Raw genomic sequence first — 27,556 nt, forward strand, 5'->3', positions numbered from 1 at the left:
ATTTATTTCTGCATGCTGGGCTCAAACACACAGCTTGGCATCTCCAGACCCCTAACCACACAGTACCTGTTACTGTGTGTGCAGCAGGAGGGGAGATGACATGTTTCCACATTTACCAGCTCTCCTCAAAATCTCTGCAGATGTTTAGGAAACTGCTAGCAGAGTGGCAATTAAATGTGGCAATCTCTTGGAAAGTGATTCTGGTTTCAAAGCAGCTCATTAAAAAAAGCCCTGCCCTCGCCCTGCAACCCCACCTATGGCAGCCCTGCTCTCAGCAGACCTCTTCCAGGATACGTGGTGGAGAAATGGCTCCATTCCCCACCACAGCCTCATTTTTCTGGCATGACACTCTCCCTTCTGGCTGCTAACTCCAAAAGGGAATTCACTTGGCTGCTGCCTTGCTCACCTCCCAAGAAAAGGTGGATGGGGGAAAGGAGCAGTCACATCTGCAAGGTCCTTTTCATCCCACCAGCAATTGATACCACTGCTTGGTCCAAGGACAAGGGCTGCAGCATGGCTGAGCTGGAGACAGGCAGGCAGGTCACAAGGGATGGAACTGGGGAGATGCTTGGCACAGCATGTAAGTGATGTGCTGCTCTGGCTGCTGAGCTGTACCCCTTTCCTGGTGACTTCCCACGAGGGCAGAGCAAGTAGAGAAGGGTGAGAAGGGCAGAGACCATGAAAGGTCGGTCCATTGATTCCAGTGGCCTTCATGGAGAAGGAGGCATCCACGGAGCCGGTGGAGACACAGGATGGTTCCCTTTATTCCACCGAGGCCCGGGGGTGCCCTCGGGGCCAGCTTCCAGCGGAACTCAGAGCAGCAGCCCCCAGGGAAGACCCTGCCCGGCTGTTCAGCTGTGCATCCCTTCGGCCACTCGGTGATGTTGGGGTGCGTGGTCAGCTGGACCCCCACGGTTTCCCTGGTACCGCACCGCGGGTACGGGTTGGAAAGCACAGGAGAAAGATGAGAGGGGACAAGGGACAGGGGCCGTGCCTCGTAGACCTGACGCCCTCCGGGCCCCGCTCAGCCCCGGCCGAGGGGCCCGCGCTGCCCCCGCCCCACCGGCCGAGGGGCCAGCCTGCCCCCGGGCCGCCCCTCCGCCGCCCTGCCTTTGTGCCTGCCGGGGGGCAGAGGAGGAGCTTGAGAAAAGTTTTGGGCTAAAAACCCACCTTTTTGCTGCCAGCCGAGCCCGACGTCAGGGGCCGCTGTGCGCTGCGCGGGGCTCCGCACGCGGCCGCCACACAAAGGCAGCAGCTCCGCTCTGCTCCGCTCCGCTCCGCAGGTGAGTGCGGCCCCCCCGCCCACAGCCCTCGGGTCGGACCCCCACCCCAGGGCCCCGGGCACGGCAGCACCGCCCGCCCGACGCCGCGGCCACGGGCGCCCCGGGCCAGGCGAGCGGCGACCTCCCGTCACCTCCCGGGGAGGCGGCAGTCATCCAGGCTGAGGGCTCTCGGAGCGGGAAGGGGCTTTGCCGGGTGGGGGATAGGCTCTGGCTGGGGAGGAGCTGCAGGAAAGGCCGACTGAGGCCGTGACCCTCCATGTGCGGGATCGCCTGAGAGGAGCCAGGCAAGAGCCTGGAGATGCAGAAGGATGGAGTTTGGTAGGGCAAGACCGAGAGCAGAGGGGTTGAGGCAGTGGCCCGGTATCCTACCCCCCATTCCTCTGAGGAAGCATCCCCCACTGGTTCGGGGAGAACTCAGCTAGTGGAGCTCCCCCGATCGGAGCCCGGGGAGCTGCCCCGGAGCCGGGCTCGACCACCGCCCACCTCTCCGCAGGGCGAGGGAAAGAGGCTCCACGGGGCTCAGAGCACAGCAGCTACCCTGAGGAGGGAGCAGAGGGCAGAGCTGTGGAAGGGCGCTGCCTGCTCCCCTCTCTGCCCCCATGCAGGGGCAGAACCCTTTTCTCTTGGAGCACCTTCTCCTGTCTGCCGGCTGGAAAGCCCCACAGCCCCCCGGCTCTGCAGCTCCAGGAAAGCCTCCTGGCCGTGCGAACGCCTTGGCTCACGGGCACATGCTCGGTGTCCTCTTTCCTGGCAGCAGGGAACTTCCTGCTGTCGCGGTGCTTGGCAGTCCAGGCCGCGGGTTTCCCGAGCGCTGGGCTGGCTCCTCGAGTGCCGGGCTGCCTGCCCGGAGGCTGGAAGCAGCTCAACCCGCGGAGGGAGGACAGCAGTCCTGCGCCCACCGCCGCCAGAGCCAGCTGCAATTTGAGCCGAGCACAGCCGAGCCGAGAGGTCCCACTGCTGGAAAAGGGGCTGTGAGCGGGGGTGCCATCCCAGCCGTTCCCAGGAGCGCATGGGGACACCACTGAGGGATCAGGAGCTGGGGACGATGTGTGGCCCACATTAGGAGAAGTCAGTGGCATTCCAGTGGCCCGGAATGGTGTCCAGAGAGAGGTCTAAGCTTTCCCATTGCAATAGTGGGTATTTGAGCTCTGCTTCTGCTTCACCAGGTGATTTTATTTTTCTTTTTAGAGCTGATTCTAGACAATAAAAAACCAGGGCAGCTGGAGGAGGGGGGAAGGGAGAACAGGGACTGATGTTATGTGAGAGCCAGCCAGCATCTGAAGAGGAGAGAAGCCAGGGCCCCACGGGGACACAGGAGGAGTCGGGCTGTGCGAGCATGCCTGAAGGTGCTGTCAGCCCAGCCAGGAACAGCTCTTGTTTGCCTGGCTGTTTGTAAAATCAGCTGGGAAACTGTATTCTCTTTTCCTTATGAACATTTTAGGATGAGCCGTGACTGAAGGTCCCTGCTGACTTTTGCTTGGGGAATGCAATGTGCTGGGCCAAGCTTGGGAGCAAATTCAGAGATCCCTGGGCTGTAGCTGGTCATCCCCTCAGAGGGCATCCTTCTAGCATTCCCATGTACACATGGGCAGGGCCCCACGGCACCCATGGCAAGCAGAGGGAGTTTGTGCCTGGAGGTGAGGCAGGGGTGAGCACTGCAGCTGGGGCTGGCTGCCCTGGGGGCTTGAAGACCATGTCAGAAGGGCCCAAGCGGAAGGTGCTGGGCTGGGAGGTAAATGCAAGGAGCACAGGGAAATGCTTTGCAGCAGAGGATGGGAGAAGTTTAAAGAACACCTGAAACCGGGGGATGCTGTCAATAATGTGGATGTCAGAGGTGCTACCCCATAAGAGCTGCTGCAGAGAGTGGGACAGCCATGCCTATAAGTCAGCTCAGCTCCAGCCTTGTCATCTGTAACCAGCCCATCTGGGCTGAGCCCTTGTTCCCTTTGAAGGCAGATGGGTGGGAGCAGAGCTGAGCCACACTGAGCTTGGCAGGATGGCTCCCAGCCGGGCTGGGTGAGGGGGGAGGCAGATCTCACCCTCACAACCGTGCCCTCAGCCAGCCGGTCTGTGTAATTCCCTGTGACAGTTCAATGCAGAGCAAAGCTGGCAGCTTGGCGGCGGATGCATGAAAGGTGAGGCACTGGAGCCTGAATAATGTGGGATGCTGCTCTCTCTGGCATGCTGCCTGGGGAGCCCAGGGGAGGGAGCAAACCCTGACCTCGGGCTCTTCCCTGCGCTGATGTCCCCTGGGGACTGAAGTTCATTCAGTTCTCTGCAGAGTTCTACCAAGCCCATCACAGAGCCAGGGCAGGTGCCGTGTATTTTCTGGATGGCTGCTGCCACACAGATATGGGTGGCATCTTAAAAGGTTTGTGGGAGCAGAGAAGGGATCTCCAGATTTGAAACGCTGACTCTGCATGCCTGCACTCGTGTTCCCACTGAGATCAGGATCTGGGACTCCAGCGTTGGCAGCAACATCCCAGAGTCTCGTGCTGGCAGCCAGGGGGAGCCATCACATGATCCAAGGCCACCGGGGCAAGGGAAGAGGGCACAGTTCCCAGCGCCAAACCCTTCCGTGTGTGTGCACCCAACCTGCTCCAGTGTGTGCGTACTTGCACACCCACTGCATGCATGGGGAGTGTGGGCAGTGGGCCCAGCACTCCTGCTCCATCCCTCCAATCAGTTCCCACACATGGATGCTTTTTTTGGTGTTTAATCCACTGATTTAACTTTCAGACCTCTCATGGAAACAGGTTTGTTTTTCTAGGCTTTTTTCCTCCACCCTGGTATCCTCTGGAACTGGAGTAAGGTACTGTGGGAGCTGTGCTCCTTGGCCCCAAGGCTCTTTGGTATGGGACAGCAGCCTGCTGAGTCATGGATAAAGGATCCACAGAAAAGTATGGGGGTTAAGGGCTGTCAACTGATCTGGGATCTTCCCCAGATGCTGTGGGCTGTGGTGCTCCCATGGAGAGCATTTTGGCCACATGCAGGGCAGTGGTGGGAGCTGCAGGGGTGGGAGCAGTCTCTCAACCCTGCAGCTCTGTGGTGGGAGGCAGCTGTTGAGGTACACAATTAACCTTCCTGTTGCAATTAGTGAACATATTCTGCTGGGTGGCAACAAGCAGGGCACGGGGGTGCACACACGTCGGTGAGTGTGTGCAGTGGAGGCAGCTGCTGTCTTACTCCCACACAGGCTGCCCACAGCCTACCACGCTCCTCCTTGACACTACATTGCACCCCAACCTCCAACCCACCTCGCTTTCTCCTTCCTCCACAGACAGGATGCAGGTTCGGAGCCTCCTCCTCCTCCTGGCGCTGATCCTGGTGGCTGCCGCTGCTGAGGCTGGCAAGAACAAGAAAGGTGAGGGGCAGGGGGCCAGTGGGGGGTGGGGGCAGGTAGAGTGGGGCATGCTCCCCTGTCCTGCAGAGAGCACTCACTCCACTTCTCCGCACAGAAAAGGCAAAGAAGGATGGCTCCAAGTGCGAGGACTGGCGCTGGGGACCCTGTGTTCCCAACAGTAAGGACTGTGGCCTGGGCTACCGCGAGGGAACTTGCAAAGATGAGAGTAAGAAGCTCAAGTGCAAGATCCCCTGCAACTGGAAGAAGAAATTTGGAGGTGGGCACATGGAGGTGGGGTGGCTGGGGACCACCCTGTGCTGGGTGACTGGGGCTAATGTCCCACCAGGTCCTCGCTAGTTCTGATGCCTCTCCCCTCTCATCCAGCTGACTGCAAGTACAAGTTTGAGAGCTGGGGAGGCTGTAGTGCTCAGACAGGCCTGAAGACTCGCTCTGGCATCCTGAAGAAAGCCCTGTACAATGCCCAATGTGAGGAGACTGTCTATGTGACCAAGCCCTGCTCCTCCAAGATCAAGTCGAAGTCCAAAGGTCAGTTCCCACCACTCCTGTCCATGGAAGGGTTCTGTTACAACCCTGGGCAGGAGTTTTTCAGAGGTACCTTGGCCTGTTGGGGTTGGCTTTGCCGATGGTGTGGGGGATTTTGTAAAGGATGCTCTTTCCTTTACACTGTGAAGTCCAGCTTCTGGCTGGGTGGGATGCAGGAAAAACCCTGTTTCTCCCACAAACCACTGCCATCTTTGCTGGGATGGGGATTCCCTGCTCTCCTCACTAGGACTGGTGCAAAATGTGGTTTGGCATGGACAGAGGCTGCCTGCAGGGATGCAGCCACTGCACTGTGCTCAGCCAGCCATGCTGGCTGCGTTTCTACCACAGCAGTGTCTGGGGGACTGTGAGCTGCCAGCAGATGCACTAACTCTTGTTTCCTGTGCTTCTTGAATGCAGCAAAGAAGGGCAAGGGGAAGGACTAGAGCAGGAAACCAGCGTCCTCATCGGCCCCTCAACATGGTGCCTACAGGACTGGACGTCCAGCTGCAGCTGGCCCACACTACAGTCTTCCTCCTCCTCTCCTTACTCCTTTCCATGACCTCCTCTTTCACTGAGATGCCTTGTTTTAATCATTAGTGTTGTAGAGAGCCAACCCACCCACCCTGCAGGATAGACTGCCTCCTTTCTTGCTGTCCCATGGGCACTGCCAGTGCATCCTGCTCACCTCCTCCGGATGGTGTTGGGGTTCACTGGGATGTGTTTGGAGAGCTGGGATGGAACACACATTTTTCCACCCTCCAGTACAAATTAGTTGCCTTTAGCACACCCTTTTGCAAGCCCAGGAGTCTCCTCACTCCTCTACCAAGTACCAGGGCTGGAGGGAAGGGCTGGGTGTTGAATGCCTCAAGGACTGCTGTCACCTCAGGTGGTTTATTCCAGCATCCCTTTGGCTGGGGCATGACTTAGCTGCAGCAGTTGAGGAAAACACAATCATCACCCTGAGAAGCAACTGCGTCTCCTCTCTGTCACTTCTAACCATGTGTGTCCATGCTGGGGCTGCAGCCCCTCTGCCTTTGTCATACCAACACCAGTTCTGGGTGGGAGCTCTCCTTTTGGAATTTTTTTTCTTTTCCAATAAAAATCTTTAAAATAAAAGTATCAGAACCCCCCTGTTGTCCTCACAAGGCACTGCTGTGCTGGAAACCCCAGCAAACCCTGGTTTTGCTGACCTCACTGGCACCAGCAGTGAAGTTACCATGCAGCTGGCAGTGCTGGCCTGGGTGCCACATGCACATGGTCCTGGACAAAGCACCGAACCTCACAGCCTCTTTGCAACAATGCTTCAGGCGGCTCCCCTCTTAGTCTTGGTAGAAGGGATGGGCTGCAGGGAATGTCACCAGTGGGTAACACTGGAAAGCAGGGAAGGAGCCACCCAAGTGATGACTCATTCATTTCTCACACCATGGCCATTAGTTTCCTGGTCCAAGGTCTTTATTTGTCTTGGGGTGTGTTGGGCTGCAGTTGTAACCATTTAAAAATACCCAGAATCCCACCAGGCATTTTAGGCACCCCTAAAGGCAGTGGTGGAGGGGTTCCCATCTAGGTTGGGGCAGCCTTTCTGCAGGTTCCACCCTGGCATGTGGACGGGAAAGACATACAGACACAGTTTGCCAGTGCTAGAGTGGCCCCATCCCATGCCTTGCCTGCACCTGGCTGTGTCCACCAAGGCTTGCACCTGGTTTTGTGAGCAGCTGGGGAGCAGCCCCAGGCACACAGGGTTGCACACCCGGTGGGCTGGGAGGAGGCTGGAGGCACTGGCTGAAGCCCGCATGCTGAGGGCTCTGCTGCAGCACCTGTGACAGCGTTACATCCATTTACAAAGCTCATCAACCACCTCCTTTGGCCTCCCTGGAGAAGCCCCTGCACTCAGGGCAGGAGCAGGGCTGGAGGCCACTGTCATCCTCTCCTGCCTCCAGAGCCATGCATCAGGCTTCCCACACCACTGTGGGACCTGCTCATGGCCCAGATGGAACACGGGGCACCTTGGCCACATTGCAGACCCACTTCCCACCCTCTTCTGAGACCCCCAGGTTCCCCCTGTCCCTCCCTAGAACAGTTATTTTCACAGTCACCGCTGCCCACTTCTCAGGGGCCCCATTCCCCCACGGCTGTGGAGCAAAGTCCTGCACCACACCACTGCTTTTCTTTGCAGTTTTAGTTTCCATTGTTGTTGGAGGCAACTGGATTTCACACTCCTCACCCAGGAGTGAAATGCTTGGTTTAGCTGTCTTTCCAGCAAATTGCTGTCTGAGGGCAGAAAGGGCATGAAGATGAGAGCAGAGCCAGAGTCTAGAGAAAAAATCTGCCCCAAGTCCCTGGGTGAGCATGTCCGATGGCACTCTGAAGGGAAAGGAAGCAGCTTGCCACATCTGTTAGGGTCCAGTCTTGACTGCCTTCATAGGGGGCCTGGCTGGGCCAGCAGGACTCCCCGTTAGCATGCCTGCCTGGTCCAACATGTCTAGCAAATGTTTGACCCTGGTTTCTTTTCATTTCTTGGGTAATAAACACTTTAGAAGCCAATGGAAAGCATCCAGCATTAGCCCATCTGCATGCAGACAAGCTCTGATGCCTTGGAGATGGTCAGCTGGGAAAAAAGTCTTAGGAGAAGCACTGATGCCATTTGGCCAATCTCAAGAGCATAGAGCTGGGAAGGGCTCCTGGTGACCACATCTCCTCTTGCCTCTGGCTTTCCTGGTAGCTCCCCGAGCTAGTCCGCAGACCCAGGGTGACTGGAATGACCTGCAGCTCAGAGATGCCTTGGATTTTTGTCAGCGTTGGATGAAGGGCATCATCTGCAATCACTGCACAGTCTGCACTGTTGTGAGTGGGGAGCAGAAGAACCCCTGCTGGCAAAGGAGGCAAAGGGAAGGGTTTCCATAACATTACTGAAGTGGTCCCTGAGTACCAGTTTATCTGGCTGTGCCAATGTTCCTGTACTGGCACATGAGAAGGTGCTTGAATGTTTTTTTGAAAGTGGCATTGCAGAGGGCATAGCAGGCTGGGTTGATGGTGCTGTTGACATAGCAGAGCCAGTAGCCGATGGACCACACAGTTTCGGGCACACAGGTCTCACAGAAGGTGTTAATGAGGACCATCACGTTGTAGGGTGTCCATGTGAGTATGAAGGCCAGCAGGATGGCAAATATGGTTCGGGTGACTTTCTTCTCTCGGGCAGCCATCTGGCGCTTCTTCCGTACCTGGCTCCTGGCGATACTGGCAAACTTCCTGGCAACATTGACTGGACGGCTGTTGGCCAGGGAGTTGTGGTTAGAGGCACCTGACTTAGATGGGACAATCTCAATGGCGGTGACACATTCAGTCCCAGTCTGCTTGGTGACAATCTTAATCTTGGACCACTTGGAAGTTGGGTTCACCCGGGGGTTGGCTGGACTCTGTCCTTGCCCTGCTGGCAAGATTTCTGCTGTGGGCTTGTCTTTTGTGGTCTGGGTCATGCTGACAGTGCTGGACTCATTGGATGTCTCCTTCTCCTCCTGATGGCCAGTGGCCTCTGTCTGTGCAGATGGTTGGTCATCCACTTTCCCGTTCCTCACCTCCTCCTTCACCTCCACGGCCCTCTTGGGAGAGTTATTGTTGTTCTGTTTGACCATGGGGCCCTTGAGAAATCTGAGGGACTTGGTTTTCCTCTCTTTCCTGCTCTCAGGCTTGTGCCTCCTTACCCTGCTTCTGCTGGCCAGAGAGATATGGATGTACAGCACTGTCATGATGACCACGGGCAGGTAGAAAGCAGCAATGGCTGTGCCAAATGTCACCGCTGGGTTGGAGAGGAACTGGATGTAGCACTCCCTCTCGGGGACTGTCCTCTTGCCCACAATGAACTGCCAGAACAAGATGGCAGGGGCCCAGAGAACGAAGGACAATATCCATGCGGCCGCGATCATTAGCCCTGCCATCTTGGTGGTCCTCCTGGCCGGGTACGTCAGGGGCTTGGTGACACAGAAGTACCGGTCAAAGCTGATGATGAGCAGGTTCATGACAGAGGCATTGCTCACCACATAGTCCAGAGCCAGCCACAGGTCACACACCACAGCCCCCAGAGGCCAGTAGCCTTTGATGATGTAGACCGTGTAGAGGTTCATGGAGAAGACCCCGATGATGAGGTCTGCGCAGGCCAGGCTGAAGAGGAAATAGTTGTTGACAGTCTGGAGCTGGCGGTTCACTTTGATGGAGAGCATCACCAGGATGTTCCCCACCACAGTGACAAGGCTGAGCGAGCCAGTGACAGTGGCAATGAAAACCAGCTCCACTGTCTTGTAGTTGGTGGGAGGCTGCACAGCCACCTCGGAGAGGTTGCCCAGGGTGAAGTTGTCGTAGGTCAGGTTGGCCATCTTTGCCTGCCAGGGTTGAGCAGAGAAGTTGTGCATGGGATCTGCAAGGAGAGCGAGGACAGAAAGGGGGAATATTAGACCTGCCAGCCTGTCCTGGCAGCATTTCCTCGATTTCCTAAGCCAGGACTGCTGTTGGCTAGTGCTCAAAAAACCTCCTGGCATTCCTGGACTTCTCTCTGCCACTCCAGGAGTCTGTTGGAGGCATTTTTGTGTCCCTATTTAGCAGCAGAGCAGACACATGAGTTGCAGGGAGAGAAGCATGAGTGGTGCCAGGACAGTCCTACGTCCAGGGTGAGATGGTCCCTTCTTTGTATATCCTAGTGGAAGCACAATCTCCTGTACCCTACAGAAGCACACAGGGAGGCCAAAGCACTGGGGGAAAGAGGACTGCAGAGCCGAGGGGGGTGCACATACAGCACTCACTGCCAGAACAGCACAGCATGGAGCCAGTGCCCTTGCTCCTGCCCCAGGGACAAGAGCAGGTTTATGGTATGCCCCAGGCATGTCCTGCTGACCTCCCCAAAGCACTCCCCAAGGGGGGTTTAACCCGCAAAGCCTGTGCCGTGGCCTGCTCGGCTCACCTGTGTCTCTTGCAGCAAACAGCTCCTTCTGGAAGATGAAATCTGGGAGAAGGAAAACAGCAAGTTACACCACAGCTTGTGAGTCCCACAACATCTTACCAGGGGCACCACCCTGTCCAACAGAGGTGGCCCTGACCAAAGGGAGACACTGCTGAGATACAGATGCTGAAAAGCCAAGAAAGGCTGAAGGTGGGTCATTTCACGTGGTGCAGCGCACAGCATAGCAGGCTCAGGAGAGGGAGGGAGCTGCACAAATACCATCAGTGATGCTGGGAAGTGATGATCTCTTTCTCCAGTCCCACATCACAGTGTGGAGTCAGACACCTCAGCATGATACATGGAATTATTTATGAAAAGTGATGAGAATTACAGACAGAATTACTGCCTTGATCCAAACCAAGATGCCTGTGGTTAATCACCCAAGGTAAGAGTAGAATGGACCTGAAAAAAACCCCATGGTCAAGAAGCACTGCATTGAGATGAAAGGGAATTTCCTGGAAAGCAAAGGAAAAGCAAAGGCACTGAGGGAGCTGGACTGGACAGAACCTGCCTCTCCCACACCATCCAGGCCCCCAAAACACCCTGAGCCTTCACCTGCCTAACCCTGGCTTCTGGGGGCATCCCAACCCTGCCAGACAATCAAGGGCAGCCCCTCCAGCAGCAATTCCTGGTGCCCAGGGCAGGGGTTCAGCCCCGCGGGTGCTGCTGCCAAGAACCCAGCAGGAGCCAGCGAGTGTCCCCACAGCATGAGCACTCAACACAGTGTGTCTCTGGCTTGGGTGCTGCTCCAAATGCCTGCTGAATGACTCCTGAAGCTGATTTTGCTGAATGTATAAACATGCCATTAACACACACCTCTTCCAAACAGGGTCTGGCAGACTTTGAGATCAGTTTGTTTATTTTAAGTATTTGAAAAGAAATGTCTTTGTCTTTCATTTGTGGTGAGGGTAGGAGATGCCTGGCATCAACAAATAGCCAAGTTTTTAATATGAGCATTTTCTAAAGAGATACAGGTGTAATTAAATGAAAATGTGGCTGCTGAGATGCTAAAGCCAGGGTCTGATGTAGCCATTTAGGCAGCTTCTGCATTAGCAAGGCAACAGCTGTGATAGTGGTGGAGCTCCTCTTACAGGTGCAGGGGAAAGAAGTGGGTGAGGGACAAAGAAATACCTCTCTACCATTATCCTCTAAGTGTGTCTGTGAAGACAAAAGGCTTTTAAAAGAAAGCAGTGCCCTTTGGCAGATGCTAAATGCCAGATACAGGATGGGGTGAAGAAGCCTGGTAGCACTGCCCACCTTTGCACCCAGCTCCAAGCACAAGGGATGCATCAAGGGAGAGGGAAAGAGGTTTCTGCTGCCATCCTTCCTGGGCACCCAGCCAGAGATGTGAGAAGAGGTGATAAGTGTATAAAATGGCTTAGAAATATATAATCATGGCAGTTTGGGGGTTGGTTTCAGTACAATTGAAATGAGTTTTAATTTCTTCACTTTGGTGAGATGGGGAGATTTAACTGTCATCCTTGTAACAGCTAATCAAACTGATCAGACAAGCTAGCAATCATGCAGACATCTAACCCAGCTCTTCCAAGAAGAATTTGAAAGTCTTGAAAAGAAACCTTTCCATCGTCTCTGCTAAAATGTGGGTTTCAGTTTTCTCACTTTTGTTCATGAACTGGCATCCTCGTTTAAGTGTGTCTAATTAATTATCAGTCTTGACAGAGGCTTGTGTTCTCAGCTACCCAAAGTAAGAAAAATCCATCTCAACCCCGAACTGCTCTGTAGGTGTCCCAAGAGCAGGACGAAAGGCTGCAGCAGCCCCACACGCGAGCCTTTGGATGCCACCCAGAGGTCATGCTGCAAACTGGTGTGAGGAGGCAGAGGCAGCTGCCGCCTCGGGGTGGAGGGTTTAAACACTGAGCACTGTGAAAATAAGCCTTCACCTAATAGCAAAAGTAAAACAAACCCCCGTGTGAGAAAAGGAGGAGGACTGAAAATGCTTAAAGGTGTGAAGATAACACAGACAGAGCAACACGTGTGAGCTGGGAGCTGTGTACGGAGTATTTGCTGCCATACCCCAGTCCACCGGGCATCCCTTCTTTCTCCTTCTTCTGCTCTCCATCCCCCTGTCTCACTCTTTTGCCCTCAATACCCTCTCTGAGCTCACCGGGACTGCTCAGCTCTGTCTTTGCCTTCCTGAGCAGAGGAGGCAGCTCAGTCTGGAGCTAGGAGAAGGCCAAGGATGCTACAAATCCAGTAGGTCTGTGCAGCTGACCAAGCCATGCATCATGCCTGAACGGGCACTAGGGACAGATCTCTGCCTTTGAGATGGAGAGCATCCAGGCTGTGTGAGAAGGGCCTGGCTGGGGGTACAGCCCCCACACCTCTGCATCCCTATCATGAGCCCATCATGTGTCCAAAGACAGAGAGAGCACACAGGAGGACTGTGGAGCTGCAACAAACTCACCAGTGTGACACCATCTCCATCCTCATGCCAGCTGCATCACTGTTCCCAATGCTGTGACACAAAGAGACCAGACACCAAGGGACGTCTCCAGGACTTAGTGTCTCTCCACTAAATGCCTTCCCTGTGTCCCCCAATGTCCACTGCTTGCTCCCTGCATCTTCAGGAATGCATTTCTTCTCTCTCTCCCCTCACAGCCCTCGTCCTACATCACCCTCTCTGTCTCCATTCCCTTTTGCACCCTACTTTCATGGTGACACCACAGTCAGGGAGGAGACATAGCCTTGACAAAGCTGAGAGAACACTTCAGAAGGGCTCCAGGGGCTGAGACCCCAACCTGTGCTACCAATCGGCTTTTCAGCCTGCACAAAACCATTCTTAGCCAGCAGTGCTCAGTGGGTGCTCTCCCAAATGTGCTCTCCCACACCTGCTTGCACCAGTCAGCTACAGCAAACTCCCTCAGACTTTTGGCAGTGATTTACAGCTGGTTTTCTCCTCTCCACTGAAGCCGTTGGGAGACTCCAACCCTTTACTGATAGCATCCTCTGGTCCAAGAGTTTCTGTGGCTGTTGCAGTGGTCACCAATCATATAATCAAGGGAAATACCTTTCCCTTCCCACACAGCCACAGATTCAAGTAGAGAAAATTGTAATTTGGGAGGGGTCCAACCACTGCGAGCAGTGGGCACAGCAGGGTCTCCGCTGCTGCCTGCAATCATGGGTGTGACCACTTTTGTGTGAGGATTCAACTCGAGAGCAAGAGCAAAGCCAGTGTTCTGTCACAGGGTGACACCCGAGACCACAGCAGAAAACTCCTTGTACTTCCTTGCTGCAGCTCATGTGCTCTCCAGCAAGCATTCCCAGGCTGTCAGCTCCTACAAACTGCCTCACAGCCTCTTGCCAGGTAGGAGAGGAGAAAGCCCTGTCGTGGACTGCTGCTGACCTTTCTGTACCCAAGAATCTGCAGTAGCTGGAGGCTGGTGCTCCATCAGCTGCAGTTCGTGACTGAGCACCTGCTGAGCTCTCTGCTCACGTGGGATGAAGGTTTAGTTCCCTCCCGCCCCTGCTGCTCCTCCTGTGGAAGGAACTGGCCACCCTCCACATCGGCACAGCAAAGGCAATGGGAGGGGCTGGTATTTACACACACCCGTGTGATGGTGGCACCTCAAGCTGTGGGATGAGCTCCTGGAGCAAGCAGCCCTACTGCCCCAGTGTTGCCTGCCTCTTTCTGTACTGCAAAGCCTCCCTCTGCTCCACAGCCCTGTACCACATGTCACCACCAGCCATCTCCTTTCCTGTTTTGACACTGCCCCCTTCCCAGCATCATCCTCAGAGCTGGGGATCCTCAGGGGGCAGGTGCAAGTGGGGGCAAAGCCATGTCTGGTCCACACGCGGTTGAAGCAAAGCCTCTGGGAATAAGCAGAGCTCTGCAAGGAGCCCCAGCATAAAGCAAGCCCCACACTCACACGCCGGTCTGGGAAGAAGGATGTTTACAGGAGAAGGAGCGAAAACAGAGAAAGTCGTGCTTCAGCAAACACCTGTGAGTGTGAGCTGCTCCCAGAGGAAATGGGATTTAGCTCTGCGTGGGTTTGGAGCAGCAGCAAAACTGAAAGCGACCTCAAGCCCAGGGACAGGATGGAGGGGCTGTGGATGTCATCTCCTGGCTGGATGGATCCTGTGGGGCTCTGGGCGCTGCCTGTCTCCAGGAGGGAGGGAAGGCAGTCCCTTCCACCACAGGCACATTCCAGGAGAAGGCACACATCACCTCCTGTTCTGTCTGGGTGCCAAAGGCTGGGCCTGGGCACATCACCTTCGGTGTCATATTTAGAAAGAGCCAGGCCAGCCCCACTGGCAGCCCCCTGCTTGCCTTGGCCTTCCTAAAAGTGCAGAGAGGGTAAAAGTCTTAATGGGATTAATCCTGTCAGGTCAAACTGCTGATGTGATGTGGGGCTGGGCAGTTTGTGCAGTCACTCACCACAAGGAGGAAAGAGAAAAAAAGAGGGAACAGAAGATGCTAGACATTTATGGCTCACGCTCACAAAGGGAAGGTGTACTTAGGGTAGGATGGCAGTTTGTGGTGCTAATTGCATTATCTAATAGCTGTTAATTAGTTCCTGAATCATGGCATCACTTTACAGCTCATGAAGGGTTGTTCTGGTTGACAGATTCACACCCTTCAGAGTGTGAAAACAGAATTCCTAGATACTGGGAACAGGCACCTTAGAAATACAACATACAAGAGAAGACCGAGGGCAGGCACTGTGTCTGGCAGGGGGAGGGTTGGTGTTGGTCTGCTTCTGTGCCTCTGCATTGGAATGATGAAGACAAGAAACAACCAGAAAAACAGAAAGGAGACGAGGGGCCAGCAGGATCTGTTGTGTTAAAATGGCAGGGCTTCCCCTGCCCTCCAAGCTCTAGCTGGTGGCTGTTCTTTCACCGCTCTGGTGAATGGATCCCTGAAGTCCTCATCCTGCCCCAAAGGAGATCTGAGCCATTGTGGAACAGGAATTGTTTCTTGTCAGTAACCTATGCGGTGGTTCTGGGCATTTGATTTTTTCATTGAATAATTTATTCTTCTTTCTGCCTCTGCTGTTCAACTGGTCGTCATGAGGCAAAGCAATTTCCTCCATCCCTACAAGTTAAGAACCTCTGATAGCTTTTCCTGTAGCCACTTGAGAAGCAGTAAGCTCAGTGGCACAGGAGCAGCCAGCTTTCAGGGAGAGGCGAGGGGGCCAGAGAACGCGACTGAACGCGTGCCTGACGTGTGTTTGCACATCAGGTTTGGAAAACTTGCTGTGTCCAGGGCCAGAAGGGAAGTGTTGCAGTTGGGTAACCTCACAACCCCCCGCAAGCAAGCCAGGAGTTTCCCTGCCTTCACACCTGCTTCTAACTATGTGGTTAATGCTGGCTTTCAGAGTAAAGCCGAGGCACTGCATCCAAGGTGGCTTGCACCTGGCTGTGGAAAGTGCTCGCAGGTCGAAGCCGTGGCTCTTGAGCTGCTCCTGGAAGTAATCCCCAGCCCAGCAGGCTCACCAACATCCCACAGCAGGCATAGCTGCACCCCCTGCCCAAACTGGCCTCCCAGCACTTGCTGTATCCCTTATGTACCCTTTGCAGGTTGTAAGGGGCTGCATGCCATTTATCCACAGCATTACCAGACAAAAAGCAAGCCAGTGAGAAAGTGTTTTTTAAAAAGTAATCGAAAGGCCACTCCTATAAATAGCCTACCAGTACATTGGTCACTCTGACAATTAATTAACCACCTGTCACCCAATTATTAGGCTAAATAAATAACCTGTCAGTGGAATGCTACTAGCAAGTGTGCACGGCAAATGAAGTGCAGCCTTACCCTGCTGTGCCAGCCTGCAGCTCCCAGGCACCGGCAGCTCCCACGCCTGTGCTGGCTCCGATGGTAACATCCCGGGGGAAGAGGGCTCACCACAGTGGCATGGCACAGTAGGACCGGGGGGACACAGGGCCCTTCCTCCAGTGCCCTCGGCCACCCCAGGGCTGCAGCTCCCTGCTGGTGGCAGAGCTCAGCCCGTGTCCCTGAACCAGGAAGGTGCTCAGCTCCAGCTAAGCCTGGGCTGAAGCCACACTTCTCCCCTCCCATCCACTGCATTAATGCTCTCTGCCTCAGAGAGATGCTCATGTACTTTTATATGCCTGGGCTGAAGCTTTAACAGAACCCAGCTGTTTCAAGGCAGCGCAGCAGAAATAACCCTGCTGTGGCTACAGGTCCCACTGCTGGGAAGGGTTCTGGGACCAGCCAGCAGAGAGGAAGGAGGGGAGAGAGAGGATTACAGCAACAAGTGACTAACTGGATTAGCTGGGCTCTTCCCAGGGAGAGGTTAGTGACAGGGGGCAGATACCTGTGGGAGAGAGAATGATGGAGGAGGGACTGAGCGCTAGAGGGGCAAATGTTGCAACACCTAAGAGCTGTTAGCTTAGAAGAGCAGCTCCCTTGCCCCAGGGACAGGCCTTGCCTGGGGATGGCAAGGGGAAAAGACTTGGCTCTTTTTAGGAAGTCAGCTGTAGGGAAGCCCCCTCACCCTGCCACGGCCCCACACAGCCACAGGTGCCCATGCCAGGTCCCTACTGCCCACCTGGGGGATCTGCCTGCCCAGGCTGTCCCAGGTGCCAGGGCTGGTGCTGAATAAGGCAGGGGCTGGCCCCCATGCAGAGATCTGCAGCACCCTGCACTCACCTTCTTTGTCCCCAGGGTCCCATTACTGTAGGGTGGGGATGCAACTTGGGCAGTCAGAGGTGCAGTGCTGCTCTGGCAGAGCATGGGCATCAGGAGGGCAGGGGGAACATGTTTCTCTGTAACTCATCACAGAATTGGGGCACCACAGGGAACTAACAGTAAGGCGCTCATCTGAAATTTTAAAGACCTGACGATGGAAACAAGAGCCCCTTGCCTCATGGAGCAGTGTGAATCTCTGCAGGGCTTTGAGAGGACAAATAAGTGAGCTGTGCAATGGATGAGAGAAAGGAACTGATACCCTGAGCCAAGGGCAGAAAATCAGGCAGGAGCAAGAACACTGCTGGATGGATGTGTATGTGAGAACCCTAGTCCTGGGGGCAGATAGCAGATGGGAGTCTTTGGGGTGCTAATGAAAAAGGAAACTGAAAATATTAGACCCATTTGGCCACAAGACCTGCCAGAAGATTTGGAGTTGGGGATGATGCCTGAGCAAAGGGATAGACTGAAGAGGAGGAGCTGTGGCAGAAGGTGGGCAGGAGAGCCCAGGGCATGGACAGGCAGAATGGAAAATGTGGGGGTCAGGATGCCAGGGGAGGAGAGCAGGTGACAACAGAGAAGGGGAGAGATGGAGAGGAAGGAGGTGGGAATAGTCTCAGTCTGCCAGGGAGGCATTACTTATCTCCTCTACAGAAAAGTCGTAAGAAAATCTTCTGAGAAGGAGAGACCTCACACAGAGACATCGCCTGCAAACCTCTCCCTGCTGACTTCTCTGGAGGCTCCCAGCAGCTCCTTGCTGGGCAGTGGGAGCTGTGCTGGCGCTGGAAACGTTTGTGGGCTGCAGCTCTCTGGCTCAGGCTGGCCAGCTCTGCATGGAGTCACCTCTCTCACTGCAGGATGGTGATCCCCAGCCTGTTGTGCTGGTGCTGAATAAGGCAGGGGCTGGCCCGCATGCAGAGATGCACAGCACTCTACACTCACCCTTTTGCCCCCCAGGATCCCCATGAGCTGTAGGGTGAGGATGCAGGTCAGACAGTCAGGGGTGCAGTGCTGCTCACCCCACACTAACGCTTCAGGCAGCACCCCACAGCACAGGGCGGGGCGTTTAGCCACCTCATCGCCTGGGACTGCACACAGTAGCGGAGGGTTTAATGAGTTGAGCATCACATACGGGCTGTGGTGAGTTATCTGAGCTCTGCAAAAAGCTTAGAGACCACTGTGCTAGACACTGCTCCAAAGTGCTGCAGAAAGGCAGGCCCAAGGCCAGGCGATTCATGCCTGTTTTCAGCAAAGACAGACGTCAGAAGGGTTTCATTGCTCTCCACTCCTCTCTGTACACATGCATGCACTTTTTCGGCCTTATCTGGAGCTGCACATGATGTAACTGTCAGCAGAGCAGGGATCCAAACTACCCCAGAGGCACTAGAGACGGCGAGATGCCGGGTACTCTCCTTCCCATCTCAGTCATGCAAAGATCCCTGAAGGATCTTCAGCCCTCCTCAGCAGAGCCAGCCTGCAGTGCTGCCCAGGACTTGGGAGCTAACATCAACACTGGGAGAGTCTGCAAGTGAGGGGTCAGTGAAGCAGGCGCCATGGAGGCCTCTGGAGAGCTGCTCTGTGACCTGGAGTGGAATTAGGGGCCTGGGACATCATGTTTGCAGACTCATGTTTTCAGACCTCAGTGTTGCACAACTGCAGCTGAGTTTCCCACAGACAAATCAATCTAATTCTACTTAAAGAGGCTGAAGGCATTAACCCATTAACTGGCCAACACAAACCAGCTTCACCAGGAGCCTTAACCCTGCTGATGATATTTCGTCTCCAGACACTTCCAGCTGAGGCTCCTGGTGTCAGCCCCCACTGCCAAGCTGCAAGGTGCTATACAGTATGCAAGATTTAAAAGCAGTTGTGGTACCAGAGGGGCAGCTTCTCTGCCTGGCTGTCTTGGCTGGAGGAACACAGCCACAGTAGCTCAGTAACACACTGATAACTCAGACTGAGCCTGCTGCACTCGAGGAGCTCCATGGTTTGCACTGAGTTCTGCCTTTAAAGGACAAAATTCCTAGCTGCTACCCCTCCTTCATCAACTGATCTGGGATGCAACTCCTCTTCGAGGCTCTTGATTACAAATGAGCAGCCCTGTGCTTCCCCATGGCCCTCTCCAGCTCTCTCTGTCACTGGAACAGGTGGGAGAGGTTCCTCTGCAGCCACACACCTCAACTTCCCTAACGCTGGGGCAGGAGTTGGGAATGGAACAAGGCACTTGGGCACCTCTGCTACTGCCTCATGCACTGAGTGGGAATGGAGCTCACACTGCACAGGACATAAAGGCGTGATGGGGACAGGGTCACAGCAAGGCAGAAGAGCCACTTTCACTCACACAGACCTCTGACAACTGTGTTGGGGATTGTCAGAGGGACAAAGCACTGTGCCTACAGCATTACATTTGCAGGCTTGGACAAGCTGATGAGGTTAATTTTCTCAGCAAGCTTACATCATACAAGGTATAAACGGAGCCTTTGTTGGAGTTCCTCCTCCATGCGCTGCAGCCTCAGGGCTGAAGGCGTCTCTGGAGGGTCCCGAGAGCAGCCCCGGGGCGAAGGTGTGAGCAGCTGTGCCCGGCACGCAAGGGGTGGGGCTGGGCAGCATCTCCAGCACAGCCTCATTTGCTATGCTCACGGTGCCAGGGGACTCAGGGTCTGAAGACAGGTCAAATGATGTCGTCGTGGCACAGAGTCGGGTCCCAAGAGGACCCGTGCATTGATCCGCAGGGAAGGTGGGATGGCTGCCAACACAGAGTGAGGACACCCAGGTGTCTCTAGCTGGGGGAACAGGGACTGGCTGTGCGTCTCCTGCTAAAACTCTCTCTCTTAGCATCAAGGGGAGGATCTGTATATGAGACACCCTGCCCTGTGTTCATGCACCAGCAAAATACTGGAGTAATAGATCCACCTGCCCAGAGAACACTTGCCCCAGATTGATTTTTCCAGGAAGTTCATAACTCTTTGAAGCTTCAGTAAATGAATTTGTGTGAATACAGGGCAAGGGTCCACCTTGGTATGTTCAAGGGTCAAGACTGTGCCATGCCTAGAGGGTTAAAGGGATGTCCTGGTGGGTTGTGCTGCAGGGATGGTTGAGGCTGGCACACTCCTCCACTTGGCTGTGAGTTGGACAGCAGCCACACATTCAGCCCCTCACCTCCTGGTCTGCCTGGGCCCTGGGCTGGAGGCCACATGAGTCTTCCTGAAAACTGGTGTCTGTTTGCTGACTAGTCGCACAAATCCCTCAGAAGAAGGATGGATTTGGCACAGCTCCAATCACCAGCTTGAAGAGGCTTTAACACTGCCCGGGTGTGGAGCCCTGCCGCACCACTGGCACCTGGCACACTCCTGGTGGGTGCTGGTGCTCGGGCAGGCTAAAGAGCAGTCAGCAGGGGATGCTGGGATGGGAATGAAAAGATGAGAGGAAGTAGGTGGGAATGATCTGGTCCAGAACTTTCATTTCCTCACTGTGTCAGGTCCTGCACTCTCACATCTCCCTGTAACATGTCTTTTAAACATGCAGTTTTAGAGCCAGCCCAGAATGGATGCTAAAATGCAAAGCAGACCTCCTCCCCTGCCTTACTGGAAAGCAATAAGGGCATAGACCCATGTCAGACTGAGGGGCAACTGGCTCAAGGACAATGCCCACTTCTCCAGAAGACGCCCATCAAAGCCCTGACTTAGCGTGCCAAGGAGAAGGGGTCAGCTTGCGCACATGAAACACTTGCTGCATGTCTGTCCGTGTGGAAAGAGGAGCTGTGTTTGTGCAGAAAGCAGCAGCCCCTTGCAAACAGCCTCCATTTCCCTCTCCTCTCGTGACTGATCTCCCCGCTGCCTTAGCAGAGCTGTGTCTGCCACCTCGGCTGGGCGCTCACCGAACCTCTTCACCTCTGTGGAACTGCTGGCCAGGGCTCAGCAGGGCAGGCAGAGAAGGGATCAATACAAAGGTGTGCTAGGGACTTCTCTGCAGCTCCTGATCCCACTTTTTTTCCCCCTGTTTTTGTCTTTTTTCCTTCTTTATTTTATATTTTTTTTTATCCTGAGGAGATATTTGTCATTTTAATTTTAAAGAACAAAACAACAAAACCCCAACCATGACAAAACCTGACATCAATGGGATGCTCGTGGGGACAGTTAAAAGAGAAAAACCATGCTCCTTCTGCAAACTCAGAGTAATTGGATCAGAGTATTAATTAATCATTTCAGTTCATTTCTCTTCTATGAAAGAAAACAGACTGACCTGCTGAGATGGGTACGCCCCTCGTGTGAATAAACAAACCACTTTTACCGGTAGCCCTTCTCCTCCTTCTCCCACCAGCTTTTCTCTGCCCACTCATCAGGTCACTCCCAGGGCCACTGCTGATCCATCCAGCAGCTCTGGACACTTGCTGCCACTCTGAGCAAGGGCACATTGGCTTGGCTCCAGCAGGAAGCAGAGATGCTCCCACCACTGCACACCTGCTCCCATCCCCACATTCCCCACCAGGGTTCCCACCACTGGCCGCCATCCCGGCTGAAGGGTGAACCAGGGATGGGTCACTGATTAGGATCTCCACTGAATGCCCTGCTCTTGGTTGGGATGTCTCATGGGGGCCTAGTCCAGGCTGGAGAGCAGCAACAGATGCTCAGATCACAGGAGTTAGGGTGTTATGGAGCAGGAGGTGGTGCCCAGCAGTAGAGACAGCGAAAGCACCTGTGATCTCAACGTGAGCATTGTCTCTGGTGCTGTTTCACCAAAAGCCAGGGCTCTGGGATCCTGGCACCCAACAAGCCACCCAACTGCGCTGGTAGCAACCCTTCCAGACCCTCTGTTCACTCTGCAAGTTGTGGCAGAAGTCAAACCACCCCGGAGGTCACTCAAGGCAGTTGTGATAAAGCAAGGAGCCTCCAAATGCCCAAGCTACCAGCAGGGCAAGGAGAACACCAGCTGTTCCTCAGGTTGGGAAGCATCTCCATAGCCTTGAACTTTCCAAAGACCAGCTAGAAAAATCCATCCACAATCAGAGAGGTTGAAAACAGTTCGGACAGCCAGTACTGCTTTTTTTAAAAGAAAAATGACAAGAACTGTCCCCTGATTTGAAGCCAATGTCATTATTTTGGAAAGAAAGAAGGGTGTGGCTGCCTCACTCTTGTCCATGATGGGCCAACAGAGAGCATGGGGCACCTCTGTCTTTACCAGCAGGAAGGGTGCAACAGGGCCAGAAAGGGCTAAAGGGAAGATGAGATCTGCACTGAGGGAGAGAGGGCAAGACGAGTCTCCCTTGCAATGCGCAGCCTGGCAAAGGGCTCTGTGGAGAGGGGGCAAACTTCTGCCTAGTCATGTCCTGGGAGGTGGCCACAAGCGCCAGAGGGGTTTGCTCAGTATGGCGACAAAGTATCTGAAAGATCTTGTCCCTGTTGCTCTTGTTGGAATAGTGAGGGAAGCAAAGAAAAGCGTGCAGGTAGTTTCTTGTCCAGGAATGTCTCCTTCCCAAAGAAGGCGCCAGGGGAGCAAATAACCCCCGTCCTGGGTTCCCTCCTGGAGGGTGCCTGCCCCCGGAGCCGCAGGTTGCTCATATTCCCTGCTCAGGGTGCTGACAAGACTGTTTCCTGGGTGACAAGAGGGACCCGAGGTTCCTCGGGCGACGGATCCCGGGAACGGTGTTGGTTTGGATGGGAACAGGGAAAGGGGGTGCCAGACATCACCCCGGTGCCCTGGCAGGGCTGCGCGCCTCCAGACATCCCGAGGCAGCGAACCAGTGCGAGGGTCCCGACCCGCGGGGCACCTCGGCGTTCCCGGAGAGACGCAGGAATGTGGGAAAGTTGGCAGAGACACCTCCCCCATTCCTGGGGCGACCGCGCGCCGCATCCCCCGGGGGGGCGCAGCCCCGTCCCCATGCACCCCAAATCCATGCTGCCCCCCCGCCGGACCCTGCGGGATGCCCTGCGCCCCCCGCCCCGCGCTCTCGGGGCCCCGAGCCGCGACTCACCGGGCAGCCCAGCCCAGGGCGCGCCGCCGCCCGGCGCCGAGCGGTTCTCAGCGGCCATGGTGCCGCGCCGCGCCCGCGGGGGCTCCGGCTGGCATGGCCCGGCCGATCCCGGCTCCGGTCCCGGCTCCCGGTCCCGGCGGCGCCGCGAGCGGCGGAGGGGCGGGGAGAGGGGAGGGCCCGGCGCTGCCGGCTCGGCCCTGTCCTCCTCCCCCCGCCCCCGCCCTCCCCCGCTCCCAGATGTGTCGCCCCCAGATGTGTCGCCCCCAGATGTGTCGCCCCCCTCGCCGCCACGAAAACGCACAGAGGCGGGGGCGGAGAGGGGGGTGCTCACGACGTCAGGAGCCGATGCCAATCCCCACGCCGCCCTCCCCTCCGTCCCAGATGTGGCCTCCCGTCCCCGCCGGCTACACGGTGTGCGGGAGCGCTCTTGCAGCACCCCGGACAGCGCTCCCGCATCGCCCCGGGATCGCCGGGCTCCGGCCCTTGCTGGCCTCCCCGAACCCACCGGCGGGGATAAATCCCGATCCGCTGGAGCCGGCAGCCCCGGGAGCACCGGCGTCCCAAGGGGAGACAGCGAGGCGCAGAGCGGGGCCCGACACAGCCTGGGCAAAGGGAGGCCTCGACGCTTTCCCCAGTCCCCAAAAACTCTGCCGGGCTGTCACTAGCACTCCGAACTGGGGTGATCACGCAGAACAAAAAAACTCGTCAGGCATTTCCACAACCAGCTGACTGGCTGTCCCCCAGGTCTGGCTTTTGGTAATGAGAAAGTGTCCGACAAGAAGAAACAAAGGGGAAAGGGGGAAAAAAAGTCTTCCCCCGTACACCTTTCCCTTCCCTTCACTTTATACCTAGAGCAACTCCCTCACCCACCCTCTGCCTCTCACTTGTGCTGTCTCACAGACACACACGGGTATCATTTCCCCATCTGCTCAGCTCTCACATACACATGCATAGACACACATAAACAAATAAATGCCCCACTTTAACCCTCCTTTGAAGCGATTACAGTAGCAAATGCAGATGGGTTCCAACCACCCAGCCCTTCACTCCCTCACCCTCTTCTCATACCTCTCTGGCTCTGGGAGGTAGCACCTAATGAAAAGTGCAGTATTTTAAGTCAGTATGTCATCTAAAGGTGTGTCCAATTCACAGACTGGACCTCTCTTTTCCCTAGATCCTGCAAACTGTTATCTTCTCCCTGCAAATGGAGACACATTTCTGAATTCCAGCAGAGAGAACATTGTTAAGGTAATTCAGACAATTTTCTCTGATGACACATCCCCTGCTCCAGGTGCATCTCTGCACCCTGAAAGGTTAAAAAGCCTTTTGGCACTTGCATCTGCTGCTGCCTTTGCACACCAAGAGGCCCCTGCCATAGCAGGGAGGCAGATGCACCACCATTATTTGGGTTACCATAGGCCATATTCTGGCATTTCTTTAGTGAGTTCAGTCAACCTTTTCCTTCCTGCCTTCTTTGAGAAGCAAGAAGACAAAGCTTTCCAAATGCTGGCTAGTGTGAAGCCATGCAATTGCACCGAGTGCAATGAGGCTTTGCTGGTTCTTTTCAGTTTAAATCTGCCCACACTCTAGTTGCAGTCATTTACCAAAACTCGTCGAAGACTCCAGCCAGTTATTTGGAATCTCTTGCCTTGTCCAAAGTCCTAACCTCAAATAAATACCACCCTCTCCTCCTCCTTCTTTCCCCCTAAAAAAATAATGTGAATAAACCTTTGTCACGCTCTGTGAGAACTCATCAGACTGAGGAAATATCTGCTTCAAAGACAATTTGATTGTACTGGAGTTGGGTTATTTGATTGGACTCTTGTTTCAAACTACAAGTCCCCACAGAAAGACAAAAGACTGTAATGAACAGAGAGATGTCTTCTTCCAAAGCTGATCAGTCATGGAGATAAAAATGAAACCAAATTGAATACAAAACTTTTCAACTTCTAACTCTTAGCTTAGCTATATGCACTTATTAGTCAGAAGCAGGATTTCTGAAAGCCTGGACTCACTATACATATTCCAATTAAAGACAGCACTTGCTTCTTTTGGCTTGATATATCCACACATTCGCTTCTTGTGGGCTGCCAGCAAGTTTCACCAGCCTCCCTTGCTGCCACCAAAGAGACATCACCTTCCTTCCTGGGCCATGTCAGCACTGGTCATGAACAACTTAATCCACTCCAGAATCAGACCTCAGCTCCAACCCTTCCCCTGGCCACAGACGTTGTGACAGGCTGTGAGGTGAGACAGGGGGAATTTGTGGTTTTCCCATGGAAGAAGGCAAGGGCTGACTTGACTTCATATTCAATGGCCCAAGCAAATCAAGGACCTTTCTTCCTCTCTTTTGGGATTAAGGCCTGTGACAGTCTGAGACTCCTGCTATCCTGCTGGACTGACCCAACTTGGTCTGGGGGAGTAATCAGCCAGTAAACCCAGCACCCGTCACCTTGTAGGGATCTGGGATACTCCTACAGCTGTCTATTTTTCTTGTGACTGCACATCTCCCATTTCTTCACACCACTCTACTTCCAGCCTCTCTTTTTTGGAATTGCTTCTTTGTCTTATTTTTTCTTTTCTGCCATGCTGTGCTGTGCCTGCTCTCTAATCAGCATTAGCTAGTCTTCCATTATCAGTTGGCAATGCTCCATCATGCTCCTCCGTCTCAAAAATTGCCCTTGCACCAAAACACCATAAACACCTAGGAACAGACAAAGCCTCTCACCTCTGCCTCTGAAGCGGGATATGCAGGAACCAGTGGCAAGTGACCACCCTTATACTCCACCTTGGCTTGTGGCAGTTCCCATCCATAGCTATCCTGAGGCAGAGTGGTTACACCATGGAGCAGGTGCACAAGAGATGAATATTTTTGAAGAGCAGGAAACATACTTATGGGTCACTTACTCTGGCTTCCTCCACAAGCCCAGGAACATCCACCCATTATCCCTGACAGATTCCCAGTAACTATACTCAAACATGCAGCAGCCACAGCAGCATCCAGAACTGGCTCCTGGCACACAAACTAATGCCAGGCTGTGTCTGCTGGGGGACTTGGGGAATTCATTGCTGATCCTGCAACCCGCACTCATGGCAGGGCATCCTCAAGTAAAGGAGCAGTTTTCACCCATCCCTGTAGTACATGGGGCATGTACCAGTTCAGACATACCTCTGGCACTGAGCTCTGCCAGGGACAAACCTGCTCACCATCAGCTCTGGTCAGTTCTCCCCCTTCCTTCCACAAGTCTTCCCCTAGCCTGACACTCTCTGCCAGCCTCCAGCAAAAACACTCCAGCCCAAGCCTGTCCTCCCATCCTGCTCACAGAGGAGAATGGGATATGCTGCATATGCTCACATGCTCTCTCTCCTTTCTTTCTGTGCTTCTTCAAGGCACTCAGGCTTTCTTTCTGCCTCACACACCCTTTCATGCTCCACTTCCCTCCTTCTGCCACCAGATCCCTTTGCCCTCCGGTGGATCCAGATTGCCTCCCCAGCACAATGCATGCAGCCAGTCCCCCTCCCTCTGACAGACGTACTCCCACTTGCTGAACCCATCCACAAGGCTTTAATATTCATAAAAGTCAACCTTAGTCTAAAGAAAATGTGGTTGATGACGAAAGTATTTACATTGCAAATCACTTTTAATAGCCCTCTGGTAGTCAGCCTGGTGATAAATGCTAATCCATCTATCAGCTCAAAACCAAAATAAACCCAACTCAGAAGGGAAGAGTCAGAGAAAGAAAAAGCAGCTGGTGACAGAGAGAAAGGATCAGGCCTCTGGACCACCACTGCCACAGGAGATGGGTGTGAAAGCTTCACTCAGCTGCTGGTGAAAGGAGTAAAGTGTTCCAGAGGGAGCAGAGGCAGCTGCTCTACCTGCTCTTGGCCAAGCAAGGAGACACTCTTCACTCACTGGAGTGGATCTGGCACTGCCTGGCAGGACAGAGCTGTCTGTAAACGCCAGCACAGCAGCACAGACTGTCCATGCCCAGGGCTGCAAGTAACAGGGTGGTGCCACCTGTGGGTGGGCTTTTGTCCTGTGTAAGCTGCTGGATGAAACACAGCCATGAGGGACATGGATCATTCCCCTGGGCCATTGTTGTCCCTGTGGGAGATGGAAGAAGGAATGGCATCTTGTGGTTACTTGCCTCTATCCTAATAATTTGCCTAAGGGATGGCACAATTATAAAGGGACTTAGAACTATTTAAAAGGCTGAAATAAATACTGCTTTCAGGCCACATTTGCCTGGAGCCTCCCAGACCTGTTCTCCCCATTGAGAAGGTACAGGCTCATCTGTGCACAAGACTTCCTCTTCCCCATCAATACAATGCCCAGAGGAACAGCCGTTTCCCCTCATTCCAGCTGTCCCCAGGGCACATCAGGAACAAATGGCCCCAGACTCATGGGTGCAAGATGAGCCAGATCCCAGACCACGCTGGGACACAATCACACTGCAAGGAGCAGGGCAGGAGGGCTTGCAGGGTCAAAGAGAAGCACGTTTGTTGCAGCTTTCCTGAGAGAGAAGGAGACTGAAGGCACCCAGCCATGCACTGCTGCCCCAGCCAGACCCCCAGGAGTCATCCAGAGCCACATCTTCTCATGCCTCATGGTATGCCTTAACTGGAGACAGAGGGGAAATATGCCAATGCTGAAGCTGTATTAAGCACATCACTTAGTGCTCAGCTGTTTCCCAGCCTCCCAGGCTGCTTGCAGAGACAAGGTAATGAAAGATTCTTTCATTATTTGGAAAATGTCATTTTTAGC

The 27,556-nt window shown here is 54.5% G+C and overlaps 2 protein-coding genes across 3 annotated transcripts; one reads left to right on the plus strand and one right to left on the minus strand.

Annotated features, from left to right (window-relative positions):
- Positions 1-1,189: 1,189 nt before the first annotated feature.
- MDK (midkine) lies at positions 1,190-6,517 on the plus strand. Its single transcript, XM_033063270.1, has 5 exons — positions 1,190-1,283; positions 4,564-4,647; positions 4,742-4,903; positions 5,011-5,172; positions 5,587-6,517. Exons 2-5 carry the CDS (start codon positions 4,569-4,571, stop codon positions 5,610-5,612), a joined length of 429 nt encoding a protein of 142 aa, XP_032919161.1. The 5' UTR covers positions 1,190-1,283; positions 4,564-4,568; the 3' UTR covers positions 5,613-6,517.
- Positions 6,518-6,599: 82 nt separating this feature from the next.
- Positions 6,600-22,859, minus strand: CHRM4 (cholinergic receptor muscarinic 4). 2 transcript variants are annotated; one of them, XM_033063268.1, is made up of 3 exons: positions 22,792-22,859; positions 10,118-10,159; positions 6,600-9,577 (listed from the first exon to the last, which is right to left on the minus strand). In XM_033063268.1, the coding sequence occupies exons 1-3, from the start codon at positions 22,847-22,849 to the stop codon at positions 8,100-8,102; spliced, it is 1,578 nt and encodes a 525-aa protein (XP_032919159.1). In that variant the 5' UTR covers positions 22,850-22,859; the 3' UTR covers positions 6,600-8,099. The 2 variants fall into 2 exon arrangements, with proteins under 2 accessions (XP_032919159.1, XP_032919160.1); XM_033063269.1 differs by lacking the exon at positions 10,118-10,159 and having other exon boundaries at positions 22,792-22,827.
- Positions 22,860-27,556: the final 4,697 nt, after the last annotated feature.

The sequence above is a fragment of the Catharus ustulatus genome, chromosome 6 (genome assembly GCF_009819885.2).
Source record: "Catharus ustulatus isolate bCatUst1 chromosome 6, bCatUst1.pri.v2, whole genome shotgun sequence".
Lineage (NCBI taxonomy): Eukaryota > Metazoa > Chordata > Aves > Passeriformes > Turdidae > Catharus > Catharus ustulatus.